This window comes from Salvia hispanica, chromosome 1, assembly GCF_023119035.1.
Source record: "Salvia hispanica cultivar TCC Black 2014 chromosome 1, UniMelb_Shisp_WGS_1.0, whole genome shotgun sequence".
NCBI lineage: Eukaryota > Viridiplantae > Streptophyta > Magnoliopsida > Lamiales > Lamiaceae > Salvia > Salvia hispanica.
The window spans coordinates 34,652,468-34,666,420 of NC_062965.1; the positions used below are offsets into that span (position 1 = coordinate 34,652,468).

Consider the following 13,953-nt stretch of genomic DNA (forward strand, 5'->3'; position numbering starts at 1 on the left):
TGATTTGTGTTATAAAAGACATAGAATCATAGCATATATATGCTCCATATAAATATATAGAATAAATGTAAAACAACTAATGTAGTAATGTTCCACTAAATCATGAATCGGAATCTACTAATAAAACTAGTATATAGTTTTATATGGAGTACATTCCACTAAATCATGAATCGAAATCTACTATTAATTTTAAATTGTATATTCTCCAAATCATTGGAAGATTTTGTTATAATTATCAAAAGGATTGTATATACTCCATAAAACTGAACTGATTTGAATCATAATATATGTTGCAAAGATAATTAAAAATTAATGTCTTGTCATAAAATATTATATAGAAATGTTATACATATGTGCATACGCAAATAAAAAAAAAAAAAACGAGTTCCACATGTCTATAGTATAAAGGAATACTAGTATTACTTTAAATTTTATTCATCAAGTATACACATATTTTGTGACATAAAATGAATTACATAAATCATACTTAGTATATAAAATCATCAAAATTGGTCAATTGGGTCGGGCCTGGGTCGGGCTTCGAATGGGCCTGGGCCCGGCCCGGGCCTGGGTTTATAAAAAGGCCCAATTGGAGCCCGCCTTAACTCTCAAGCCTAGCCCAGGCCCGCTCTATTTCACTAATGGGTCGGGCTGTAGCAGGCCTTGGCCGGGTCGGCCCGGCCCACTTGACACCTCTAAGTAGAGGGATACGAGCTCCCATGTCTCATGGAGAGTGGCATTCTAGGAGGGTGAGAGACCATGTTAGCCATAATGGGTTTGAGAGGCCAATTGAAGAAGAAGTCTCATATAGAGCTCGATTGAGGCCTACCTACCCACATGGTGGTGTTGACACAAACCAAAGAGGTAACTCATCAAGTCTTATGACTACATCCTCTTCTTTCTATTTCTCACATAAGCCTCTTGATGTATATGGAAATGTCTCCTCTTCGACGAGCTTAATCAAAATTAGTAGAGAAAAAGAACGAGAGAGAGAGAGAGAAAAGGCTTGAGAGTGAATGTGAGTCTAAAAAGCCAAGAGAGCGTGATAAAAGACAAGAGTGTGAGGTGCAAAAGTCAAGAGAGAGTGGTGGGGATGAGAGAAAAGAAAAATATCAAATGAGAGAAAAACCACAAGCACAAGTGAGTAAAATGGTGCTTGTTAGATTCTAAGGTCAATCTTGGTGGACACCAAATGATCCTTTGCCTTTTGCCCTTGGTGAGGAAACTAAACCCTTACCCACTAACACTTCTTCTATGTCTTTTTTTGTTGATGAGTTTGTAGGAAATTTAATTGAAGGCATGGAAGTGAAGCATCATATTGTACATGGCTTGGAAACTACTTACCCGGAGAAGGAACAAGAGGAACAAGGGCAAGTGGATGAGCTCCATGCCCAAGGTTCAAGTGCACTATCCTTATCTCCTTGTGATGTTTCATTGAATGAGATTACATTAGAGAAGCCCCTTTGTGTTGATAGATTTGTTATTGATGACTTGTGTAAAAAGTGGTCTCGTGAGCTTGAATCTCTGAATGCTAAATCTACCTTTGCACCATATATTGATCCTTTCTTGGTAAATCCAAGCAATAAGAGACATGACATTTCTCTTGTGGCTTCTACTTTGAATGTTAGAGTGACTTTCTCTCATGCTAAGATGCCTAAGCTTTCATTTGTTGGTAATTTTGAGCTCCATGAGTATGTGGATGAGGATAGTAGGACCAAGAGGAGTAACATGGATAATAACTTTAGAACTTGGTGTTTGCTATGTCTTTATTGCAAAGTGGTTAAACCCTTCAATGGGATTGGAGTGTTTTATGGCCGTTTTGTGAAGGATTTTTCCACTCATATGTCTCTTGTGGATGGTGTTGTGATTATTGGCATAAAATTGCATCGTTCTCATGTTTGTGGTATTATTTTAAAATTGTTGGAGCAATTGTGTGGGGGTAATTTGGAAACATTTCTCTTGATACTTGATGTTGCTTCTCACAAGTTTCCTATGCATGGTGTTGTTCTTACTCTACATGTTGTGCATGAAGGTACATGGATGCATTGCTCATATATTTTTGATCATTTCTTGAAATTGTTGGGACAATTGAGTGAGATCCCTTGTAATAAACTTGGTTTGTTGGTTGAGACACTTTTCTTGCAAACTTGATGTGAATTATGATGAACCCTATATGTTGAACTTGAGTTTGTCAATTTGTGGAAGGGTATTCCTTGTTTGAGCAAGAATGATGTGTTTATGATTAAAAATGATTGTTTGTTGTATGAGCTTGAGAATAAGATTTTTTTGCTTAGGCCTCTCTTGATAACTTTCCATTTTGCACCATATGAGGACCCTTTCTTGTGTATGCCTAGTCTTGTTAAGAATGCCAAATCTTTTGAGAAGATGTTGAAGAACATGGGAGTAGGTAGTGTGAGAATGCTTGAGACAAAAATGGTCAAATTGTGTGATGCTTGTGTGATGTGGCATAATACTTATTTTCCATGCATGACAATTAAGCCGTTCAATGGGATTGACATCTTTTATTTTCATTTTATCAAAGACTATGCATCACATGGTTTTGTTTGGGACTTCAATGTGAAATATTGCCTAGGTATTTGTTTTCACATTGCTTATGTATTAGTTTTGAGCTTGTTAGAGCGTGTCCACCGTCGTGGTATGGTGACTTCTATTAGAGTCGTTAGTGGTATTAATCTCTATCATCCTACTTGGATATTTGATTTGATCTCGTGCTATTTCATAGGTGTACAAAACCCGGATTTGAGGGCAAATCCTTTCCAAGAAGGGGAGGATGATATGACCACGAGTGCTAGACGTCAAGGGAGCTCCCTTCGGCATGAGCCATGGGTTGATTGGGGCCCAAGGATGAAAGAGAAGACATGCCAAGGATCCAATAAAGTTAGAGGGCCTCCCGAGGATGCGAGGAATAGAGAAGGCTCGGATTTGAGGACAAATCCTTTCCAAGAAGGGGAGGATGATACGATCATGGAAGCCGTGCATCAAAGCTTGTACCTGCAGCTGGATTCAATCAGTATTCATCCTATTCATATAAAGTCCAAAAGCTCTGAAACTACTACTAATATCTTTGTCTTCGAAAGAGCTTCGCGTGGGTACCTTGCACGCCCCAATCAGAGTCCAGTGGAGAGAGTTATGGCTGTTTTACGAAAGGCGCGCAGTGCAGACAAGTTCCACGCGGCGGGGTGAATTTCTAGGGGGATAATTCACTCGGCCGGGTGACATTTTCGGATCCCATTCTGGCCCAACGGGCCACCCAAGCTTTAAATAGTATTTTTCCTCATTTTTCATAGTTAGACTTTGATGAAAATAGATGCTTGAGAGATTTGTTCCTCTTGAAGAGGGTTTCCTATCAAATTCCTAGTTTTCTAGGTTGCTTTTCCCATCAATTGCTAGTTCAAGTATGAGATTTCCATCAATTGTTAGTTCAAGCATGAATCAAGTAGAGGTATGCTTTGAGGTTTGCGGTTTCCTTGAAGATCTAGCTATGAATACATGTTAGCTATGTTGTAAGTGCCTTAACTTGTTTCATCAATGACTATGTATCCCAATTTCCACCCTATCCAATATTATTTCATTCTTTGTTCATCTTAGTTGCCTTATTTCTTGTTGGGGTGCTCTTATTGGTAAAATAGAAAATCAATTCTCACAAAAAAAATACCTATATCAAACATCACAATTGGGTAAATCCTTGGGAAATGGATCATAAATTACAAGGATCCTTATCAATGTATCACTCTTGAAGCCGGCTGCTCCACCGAGGGGTCCTATAGCTGAATTGCCTACTATCTCTCATATTAATGATGCAACTCCTCAAGTTGTTTTGGACAGAAAAATGGTGAAAAGAAGAAATGAGGCTGCAACTAAATGGTTGATCCATTGGGTTGGTACCTGCTGATGCCTCATGGGAATTCGCAGATGAAATCAAGGCAAGATTTCCTTGGTTCCTTGTGGACAAGGAACTTTGAGAGGGAGGTATTGTTGCATGCATGATTTTTCATTCATTCTATACATGCATGCAACACTTATGCGGTAATTAGGATTAAATAAGCCAAGATTGATCAAATAAAGGTGCATGCTACATCGAACTAAGTGAGTTGAGGTGGCGAGGACGTGGCGAGGGTGTGACAAGGCGTGAGGTGGCGCATGCATGTGAACGCACGTGAAGTGAGGCTGACGTGGAGCATGGCGCGAAGAGTGTGAAGAAGCAGAGTATAAAAGGCGATTTGCTCATTCATTTTGCGTGTGTTGTTATGTTGAGATTGTAGCTTGCATAGATCGTGGATCTAGGGAAAATTCTCTTTACATTTCCTATTTTCATTATTGTAATTCTCTTAGATCGTGATATATACAATTTCTCTTTGTTGTGATTGTTAATCGAGCTGCTTATCTTCGTTTGAGCTGCGTATGGTTAATGTTTTGCATGCTACGAGCTAAGATAGGGAGATTACGAAGAAAAATCGTAACAAATGGTTGGGCAATAATAACATTTCCGTTATTTTAATAAATCTTGAGAAAAATTAGCAAGATGTTATAGTGGTAGTATAATCTGAGCGGAGTAAATGCAGGAGAAATGATTCAGTTAAATCAATTTTTCTTGAACTTATGCAATTGAATTATAAATTATTTAATTACCACTTGCATTAATCGTGTGATTATTTTTATTTGGAATAGATTATAATAATTAATTAAATTTAACACCATATTCATGGATTAATTATAAGGAAATAAAATAAATTAGTTAAATTCTATCCCTACAATTATGGAATTCAAAAAATTTGTGTTAAATTACGATTATTTAAAAATGATTGCAATTGAATTATAAATTATTTACCTGAATACCACCAAAACTCCCCTTATTTCCCTAAATACCCCCAAAATCCCCTTTTATATATTTATTAATTTATATTTATTTTACTTGTTAGTTTTAAGTTTAAGAATGAGTTTTTAGTTACTTTTAAAGGCCTTATTCTACTAACAAATAAGTAAATTATTATGTGGGCTTAACTACTCCATATTGCAGTTGGGCCAATAACTGCGTTGTGTTTGCTGTTGAACTTCCAATAAATATAATTGTAGGAATGGATCCAAATCCAGTCCACAATCGCTAACTAACATATACTCTATTTTTGGAGACAACATATTATCTTCTGTGCTATGCCTTACCACTGTATCTGCTGCACCTGCACTTCACACTTGTTTTACAGTACCACTACGCACTACCTCTATCCAATCATATCAATTCAAAGGTTCAAATTCAATTACATGATTAATTTTATAAAAAGAGTTTATTCTAATTTTTTATAAATGAATTATTGATTCTAATAGCATCCCCAACCGTGCTCTTAGCTAAAAGCACGGAAGTGGGCCCGGATCCACTTTTACTTATTGTCCTTAGCTAAGAGCACAATACTCACATCTGTGCTTTTAGCTAAGGACAAGCTCAAGGGTCCCACTATTCTATTATTCAATTTAAATACTCCAATTATTAAAAACATTTCTACGTTATAAAAATACATTAAAAAATAAAAATTACATAATTAAAATCCTAAAAAATAAAAATTACATAATTAAAATACTAAAAAATAAAAATACATAATTAAAATCCTAGAAAATAAAAAAATACATAATTAAAATCCTACAAATTAAAAATTACACACGTGGAAGACTAGTCTTCTAACCCTAATTGCCTCTTGAGACCCCGGATCATTTGCTCATGTGTTGCAAGTTGATCCGGAGTCATCTTAGACGTATCATTCAAATAGAGTTGACCCAAGAGGGTCCACAACGAGTTGTTCGAGGGTGGAGGAGGCACAAAGGGAGGCGGGGGCGGCTGGAGTCGGGGCGCGACGGCGGGTAGCCGTCGCCTTCTTCCTTCCTTGCGGCCGGCGGGAACTGCTCGGGCCAGCGTCGGGGCTACCCAAGTTAGTTTCGGCAAGCTGTGTAGCCACATCATCGGAGGCGCAATCGGATAGGGCTACCGACCTCGACCGTTTGCTAGAGGAGGGCTGGAGGAGGATGCTACTACGTCGCCCCTATACTTCGGATGTCGGCGCCCCTCCGCCAACAATCGAGGTACTTGAACGGTATCATCTCCAAGCTTTGGTAGGTCGCCAAGGCGGCAGTGATGATGTCGAGCTCGCTCGTGTCGCTCCTCGCCGCCCACTCTTCCTGTTGGAAGTACCCCTGGAACTTACTGATTGCTAAGTGCATTTGTAGACGCAATTGCGCACCATACTCTCATTGCGATAGATGGTTCCCCCCGGTCGGGTTTCATTGTAAAGGCGAGTGATGCGCCACCAATACGTATCCCCGGTTTGGTTCGTGCCAACGTCCGAATCTTCGGAGACTGCCAAGTAGGCCTCGCCATCATCTCACCCGGAGTGTACGGGGTGCGGGTGCCACGAACATGAGGAGTAGGAGTAGGAATAGAAGTAGGAGTAGGAGTAGAGCCGCTGCTCCCTCCCGATCCGGGTTCGGGTGCCCACCCGAACTCGGAGGCGTTTTGGTCGTGCACCGGGTAAGGTGTCACGTAATGGTGCTCAGCGGCACTGACGTGCTCTTAGCTAAGGCAGCGCCGTGCCGCTGGCAAGGACGGACGAGCTCCAGCGGCGGACGGACGCCGCCTGCTCAACAGAACGGACGAACGGATAAAAAAGCATCGCAATGAATGCTCTAATATTAGTATAAATTTAATATAGTGAATACTATATAAAGAAACACTAAATTGTGTGTATATGGGTAAAATTTCTGTTATTATGATTATATGCATCCTCAATGAGGATATGTACATATACAACGTAGATATAGTAAATAAATACTGTATATTTTAAAATAACAAATTAGTTTGATTGAGTAAATATAGCAGTATTATGAATTTATGATTCATGTCAGACAGAAAAGGAAAAACTGAATCACCGTTTCAAATCTCTCTCTCTCTCTCTCTCTCTCTCGTGCTATTTTATTAAGAGCAGTGATTCCTGAAAAATCCGACTCTCTCTCTCTTTCCTCTTCATCTCTCTAGCTCTATCTTTCTCTCTCCTCCGCTACCAGCCATGGCAGCAGCTCTGGAGTGCTGGTCGAGCCGGACGAGCACGGATGAAGACATAGTGGAGCAGGTTCTGATGCGAACTAACGATAGATCAGAATGCCTGCCGGAGAATAACTCTTCCTCCGCCTCATCGTCCTCCTCCTCTTCCTCCGCCGCCGCCGCCGTACGCGACTCCTCCGCCTTCCAGAAGCGGTTCCAGAGGCTGAGCCGCAACGTGTCGGAGGCGATTGCCTCATTGAAGAACACTCTAAACCTAGATTCTGCTCGCGAGATGCCGGCCTCGTCGCCGGCTACCTGCCGGAGGCAAGTGTGGGGGAGTGTGGTGCGGAGCCTGACGCAGTTGTACCCTGGCAGCCAGCTTCCGGAGAAATTGGTGTCGAATCTGAGGAAGCATTACGATTCTCTACCGCTCAGGTGAAATTGATTCGCCTTTTTGTTTAATTTCGTCGTCGATTCCGTTTCCGTTTCACGATCGAAGTAGGTTTTGCAGATTAGGTTGAAAATGAATTGCGATTTCGTTTGATTGATAGCTATGCGCAAGCTGGTTTTGAGATGAAGGATGTGTTTCTGCACATCAAGTTGATTGAGCAAGCGGCGGCGGAGGACAATCCGGCGATTATCATTCAGGAGGTTTCCGATGAAGATACGGGCGCTGAGGGCGCTGCTTTCAAGCTTACGTTTGCATGTAACTCCGCAATTTCGTGGCCGGCAATGTCCGGAGCGCTCGACAGCTCGTCGATTTGCTGCAAAAAGCTGCAGATCTTTGAGAAGAAGGGGTGCACGTTGGGGATTGTTGTGCTGATTGTTCAAACAGGGCAGGAGAAAATGTTCAAAACTCGGATCGAGAATGCACTTAGATTAGCCTCGAAGAAGCCTAAAAACAATCCAATTAAGCTCCCTTTCGGCCTCTGTGGATGCCAAGAGGAGAGCACTAGGGGGAAAGAATTTGGGGAGATCGAAGAGGATTGTGGTGGCGATGGGAGTAACAGGAGTGGAGGAGAGAATTCGGACTCGAAACTTCAGTTAGAGTTGCCACTACCTGATGATTCGATCGTTGTTTCTGTGGATGAATGGCAGACTGTGGTTTCTGGCCGTGATGAGATCGGGAGGTGGTTTCTGAACTACGATGCAGTTGAGATTGGAGATCAGGCTGGGCCGGGCACGTTCAAGGGGGTGTATAAGGGCAAGAAAGTTAGGATCGAGAAGCTCAAGGGGTGTGACAAAGGAAATGCCTATGAGTTTGAGTGTAGGAAGGATTTGTTGGAGTTGATGACATGTGGGCACAAGAACATCCTGCAGTTTCATGGAGTTTGTGTAGACGATAATCATGGTTTGTGCATCGTGACTAAGTTGATGGAAGGAGGAACTGTCCATGACTTGATTATGAAGAGCAAGAAGATTCAGATCAAAGAGATTCTACGCATTGTCACTGATGTTGCTGAGGGAATTAAGTTCATGAATGATCATGGAATCGCGTATAGAGACTTGAATACGCAGAGGATCTTGTTAGATAAACGCGGGAATGCTTGCTTGGGTGATATGGGAATAGTCTCTGCCTGCAAGAGTGTTGGTGAGGCTATGGAGTATGAAACTGATGGTTATAGGTGGCTTGCTCCGGAGGTCCGTTTTCGCTATTCAAATTCGTAGTTTGTTAGTTGTTATGCATGTTCTTATATACTACTACTGAATTGCATAAGATTGAATTGATCTCTTACTAATTGTTAGAAGCATAGGCACCACCCTATATTCAAAAGGTGAATCAGATACTATTATATAGCCTTTACGAGCGATTTTTATAGATTGGAGTTTGGTTAGGGCTATCATTTGTTGTGCTAACATGATGATTAATAGCATAGAATAAGCCTTTTGAATTCTCCCTTTGTGTAGCAGATGTATCTAGTTTGAGTCTATGGCATTTACAGCTTTATGTTGTTTTTCCCAAATGAATAGTTTTACAACTCAGATGATTGAGTTGTGTCTCATGATGTTTTTAGGTACTAATTTTTTATTTATACTACTATAGTTCCAAGCATGATTACTAATGATGAATCTATGAAATTCTTGAACCATCTTGTTTAAAATATGGTGGTAATCACATTTTTATATCTAAGTAGACTTTTTCCTACCTGCAAACAGATAATTGCTGGCGATCCAGAAAACGTGACAGAAACTTGGATGAGTAATGCATATAGTTTTGGGATGGTGATATGGGAGATGGTGACTGGTGAGATAGCATACTCTTCTTATTCACCGGTGCAGGCTGCAGTCGGGATAGCCGCGTGCGGGCTTAGGCCCGACATCCCCGACTCCTGCCCGCAGCTCCTCCGGTCACTGATGCTCAAATGCTGGAACAACTGCCCCTCAAAACGTCCACAGTTCTCCGACATCATATCAACCCTATCGCGCTTCAACAACAACAACAACAACACGAATACATCCAAGTAGTAAGTCTCTCGGGTGAATCCCACACGTTCTTGTACTAAACAAAGCTCAAAAAAAGAAATCGCCCCAAACATAAATGAAAATACTTTAACAAAATCACAATACAGACATGATTGTAGGCATTGTGAACTACTTTATGGACCAGATGTTTGATTTTTAAAAGGAGTTATGTGCTTAGGTTTTGATTTATGTCTTGATCGTGGGTAGTTGAAGGGGATAAAATTTGCTTGTTTTTGTCTGCCAATATAGTTGAACCTAATCCACCCCCCCTCCCTTTAGGCTTTATGTCACATTTTGGTTTAGCTTTTGAGGTTTTTCCCCACTCTTGTTGACGTGATTATTGCGTCGGTGGAGTCGAGGGTAAAACTAATGATGTCATTATTATACACTGACATGTACTCATGAGATATGGGGAAAGATTGGTTGCAAATTCAAAGCTATGTTCTAATTTCACATTTATTTAGTGTGTGAATGTGAACAGTCAACCGCAATTCTCAAAGTTGGAATGAAAACAAAAATAAATGAAATTTGAAGGACATTGTTTTGTACTATATCGGCACACTTGGTTAAATTTTGTCAAAGATTCGTTTAAGCAGGTTTACACAAAGAAAAAGAAATTATTCTGACAAGAGGCAGCATAAGCTGACCTTTTAGTATGCGCACAACCATAGTCTATATGAAATGTATTTAAATTGTAAAGCTAAAAGGGCTAAGTATTAGAATTAATCCGATTAATTCTGATGCAGAGGATGCACATGTATTCATGTGCGTGTTTTTTAATTAGTACTCTTGTTTACTGTGTTGTGTACACTTCTCTAGTGCTTCAATTAAAATGGAACGAAGAACATTCCAATCGAGACCAATTGTGAAAAGTAGTACGAAAATCGAATGGTTAAACTACCTCCGCTTTATTTTTCACTAAATAAAAAATGGAATGGAAGTGACAATTTTTGGGTCTATCACAAAGATTTTCATAAGTTATGATCTCTTGGTAAAGAATTAATATCATACTCAACTTAGAATATGTACTAAGTAGATGACGAATCACAAACTCCAGTTTTGGGTGTATCACAAAGATTATCATTTTAAATTAATTACTTCTATTATTATTATATTCTTTTAAGTGTAGAATGATACCACCAATGATAAAGCAAAATAAAGAATGAAAATATATGAATAGCAAAAAAAATGTCATGATAGTAAATGACATTACTACCATTCATGTACAATGAAATGTACTGTACTTCTTAATCCTACTTTAGATTGATTTGTATTTTAATCATGAAGCATAATTATTGTATGGCCCATGATCTAGCATGTGGCTCATAAAAAGAGACTGTCCTAAGCTCATCATTATTAACTATAAGAAACAAAAATAGTGTCATTAAGCATAATCATAGGTTTATTAAAAACATTCTCGACTTATTTGACAATTCTACCCCTACAAACACATAGATTTTATAGATTCCGCAAATGAATTTGATCGCCGCGTTTGATCAATCCATTATGCAGTCATAATATGATTGGCTTTAGATAATGTATCAAAGTAATCCCTAGGTTTATGGATTATTTTTTTAGAATGTTCCTAGGGTTATTTTTATTTTTAGCAAAAAGAGATTAGTATATATTTTTCTCTTAATTTACTCTTTCATTTATTTAATTCTCTATTCAACTCCCCTACTTTATTTTCCTCTTATTTTAATTTATTTATTTATATAAATTAATTATACATCTCTTCCCTCCGTCCCAAGTTAATTATGGCGTTTCTTAAAATTTGTGTTTAATATATATATTGTACAAGTTTTAAGTTTAAGATTAAATTTATATCTATTTTTAGATATATTTTTTTGTTTTCTTTAGTACTCTTAGTATTCGTCCACAAAAAAATAGTCTTATTTGCTTTTTTGGGTGTCAATAAAAAATAGTCATATTTCAAAAACATAAACTTTATTTCATACTTTACATACTTTTTTTCCTCTCTCTTTCTTTATCTATTTTTTCTCTCTATTTTTTCTATTTTTTTTCTCTCTCTTTCTTACTTCACCAATTTTTCATTAAAACCCATGCCTTCTAGAAATGAGACTATTTTTAGTAGGCAAATGGAGTAATATTGTTGTGTGATAGTCACAATGAATTAGTATATTACTATTTTTCATAAATATTATTAAAATTTATATATTCAAGATCAATAAAAATTTTCAATTGAATCCCCAATTGCTTTAAATTTAAATTAATTGAGATTTCAATTATTCAATTAACATAATTTCCAAATGAATCCAAGATCCACCAATTTTTAGGGTCATGTGAAATTCTCAACTCAGTATTAAGATAATTGAAACATTCAATTGTTCAACTATATATGGATCTTACATTAATTGTTGTGTGATAGTCACAATATATTAAAATAAATTTTAGATCAATTAAAATTCTCAATATACCCCCAATTGTTATAAATCAAGTCTATTGAGATTTCAATTATTCAATTGAACATAATTTTCAAATGAATCCAATAACCACTAATTTTTAGGATTGTTTTGAAATTCTCAATTCAGTACTATGATCAATTGAAACATTCAATTGTTCAACTACATATGGATCTTACATTAATTAAAAAGTTAAATTAATACACATGCCTAAATTTAAAACAAGGTTGCTAGATATTAAATGATTTTAGAAAAAAAATCTATCGTTGAAGGAAAAAAAAATTCTTCTAGGAAAACTCTAGAAAATATAGAAGTTTAAAGGAAATTCAAGAAAATCTCGCAAACTTGTGTATATATAGACAAATTATTTCTATTCAAACGATAATGATTTGACATTAAGTGTTTCTTGCTAGGGGCACACGTCACGCAAAACTCAAAGTTAATGTATTTCAGTTCAAAAACAAAAATTTGAAGAGAAACTAAAAAAATAAAAATAAAAAATTGTGTTCCAATATATATTTTGATGTTATCAACAAATTAAAAATATTGAAATGAAAAACTAAATAGAATACTATACAAAAACATCAAGAAAAACTCATGGAAAATATTGGGGCAACTCCTTGTCATTCTTGACGATCTCTTCAAGGTCATTACAACCATCAAGAGTAGCACCTTCATTGGGAACAACTTTGTTAACAACTTTGTTGGGAGAATGGCGATCTCTTCAAGGTCATTACAAACATCAAGAGTAACACCTTCATTGGGAACAACTTTGCTGGGAGATTGGTTATGTTGTTGGAATCACCAACACCAATACTATTGTGGGAGTATTATCTGCGAACGATCGGCGAACGCAGCTCAAATAATATCAAAAATTAATAATATCCATCGCGATCGGCGAACGCAGCTCAAATAATATCCAAAATTAATAATATCCAAAATAATATCCATCGCGGGTTTCCGTCGATCAAGACTAGGTTTTTGTGTATTGCATGAAAGAGGTTTTTGTGTATTGCATGAAAGTTAAAATATCGCGTGTTTCCCGTCGATCAAGGTTAAAATATCGCGTGTTTCCCGTCGATCAAGACTAGGTTTATGTGTATTGCATGAAAGTTAAAATCGTGAAAAATAAAGGAGTTTTGATATTTTTTTCATTGATTAATTGATTATGAAATACTTCACACATATTTATAATACGTGTGAAGACAAAAAGATATTCAAGATATCTAACTAAATCAAATCTAATCTTAACAAATTAACTAAATAAGTCACAAAGATACTAACTACTTGTACATTAATTATTAACTAAAATTATGCTTACAATATATGGATATATTCATATTAACCTAAAGCATAAGCAACCAAAAGAGAGTTTCCAAGATCAAGACACGAATAAAAAAAAACAAGGTCAAGCATAAGATCAGCTTTGCTTATCTTTCTATCATTTTCTTGAATTATTCTTTAGCTTTTCAGCTGCCATTAGGAGCTCTTGTCCCTTTGTTGATGGAGAAGACGATTAATTCGACATAAGCGTACAGAAGATGAAGACCTCATGTGCGTATTTGATCTCCGTCACATTGATTATGTAGCATTTGAATTGTAATTTAAAACAAAATAATTAAAAAGGAAACTGAACATCATATGATAAATATAAATTTAATTTTTATTTTATAATAAATTAAAATTTCATAATAACCAATTTAATACAAAAGTATACAAAATTAATTCAATTGAATTACATAAACAATACATTTAATTTTCACCTCAAAATAATATCCAAATAATACTCAATATTTTTGGAATAATAGAGGCTTAGAGTCAACTATAACTTAATCTCCATATCAGCACATATGTAATTGATTTTACCGGTACTATTAATTTTACTGACACCAAATACTCCTTTTTTCAAGGATCTTGTGTAAGTATAACTTATTTGCATATACTTAAGTTTAATAGTAGGAGTTATAATTTCCACAAGAGAGAACCTGCCAATCAAGCATAGGAATAAGGCACCCATGAGAC

General features: G+C 37.1%; 1 protein-coding gene across 1 annotated transcript; it reads left to right on the plus strand.

Moving 5' to 3' along the window:
• The first annotated feature begins 6,954 nt into the window (after positions 1–6,954).
• LOC125201581 (inactive tyrosine-protein kinase 7-like) lies at positions 6,955–9,967 on the plus strand. Its single transcript, XM_048099754.1, has 3 exons — positions 6,955–7,480; positions 7,597–8,686; positions 9,203–9,967. The coding sequence occupies exons 1-3, from the start codon at positions 7,071–7,073 to the stop codon at positions 9,509–9,511; spliced, it is 1,809 nt and encodes a 602-aa protein (XP_047955711.1). The 5' UTR covers positions 6,955–7,070; the 3' UTR covers positions 9,512–9,967.
• Positions 9,968–13,953: the final 3,986 nt, after the last annotated feature.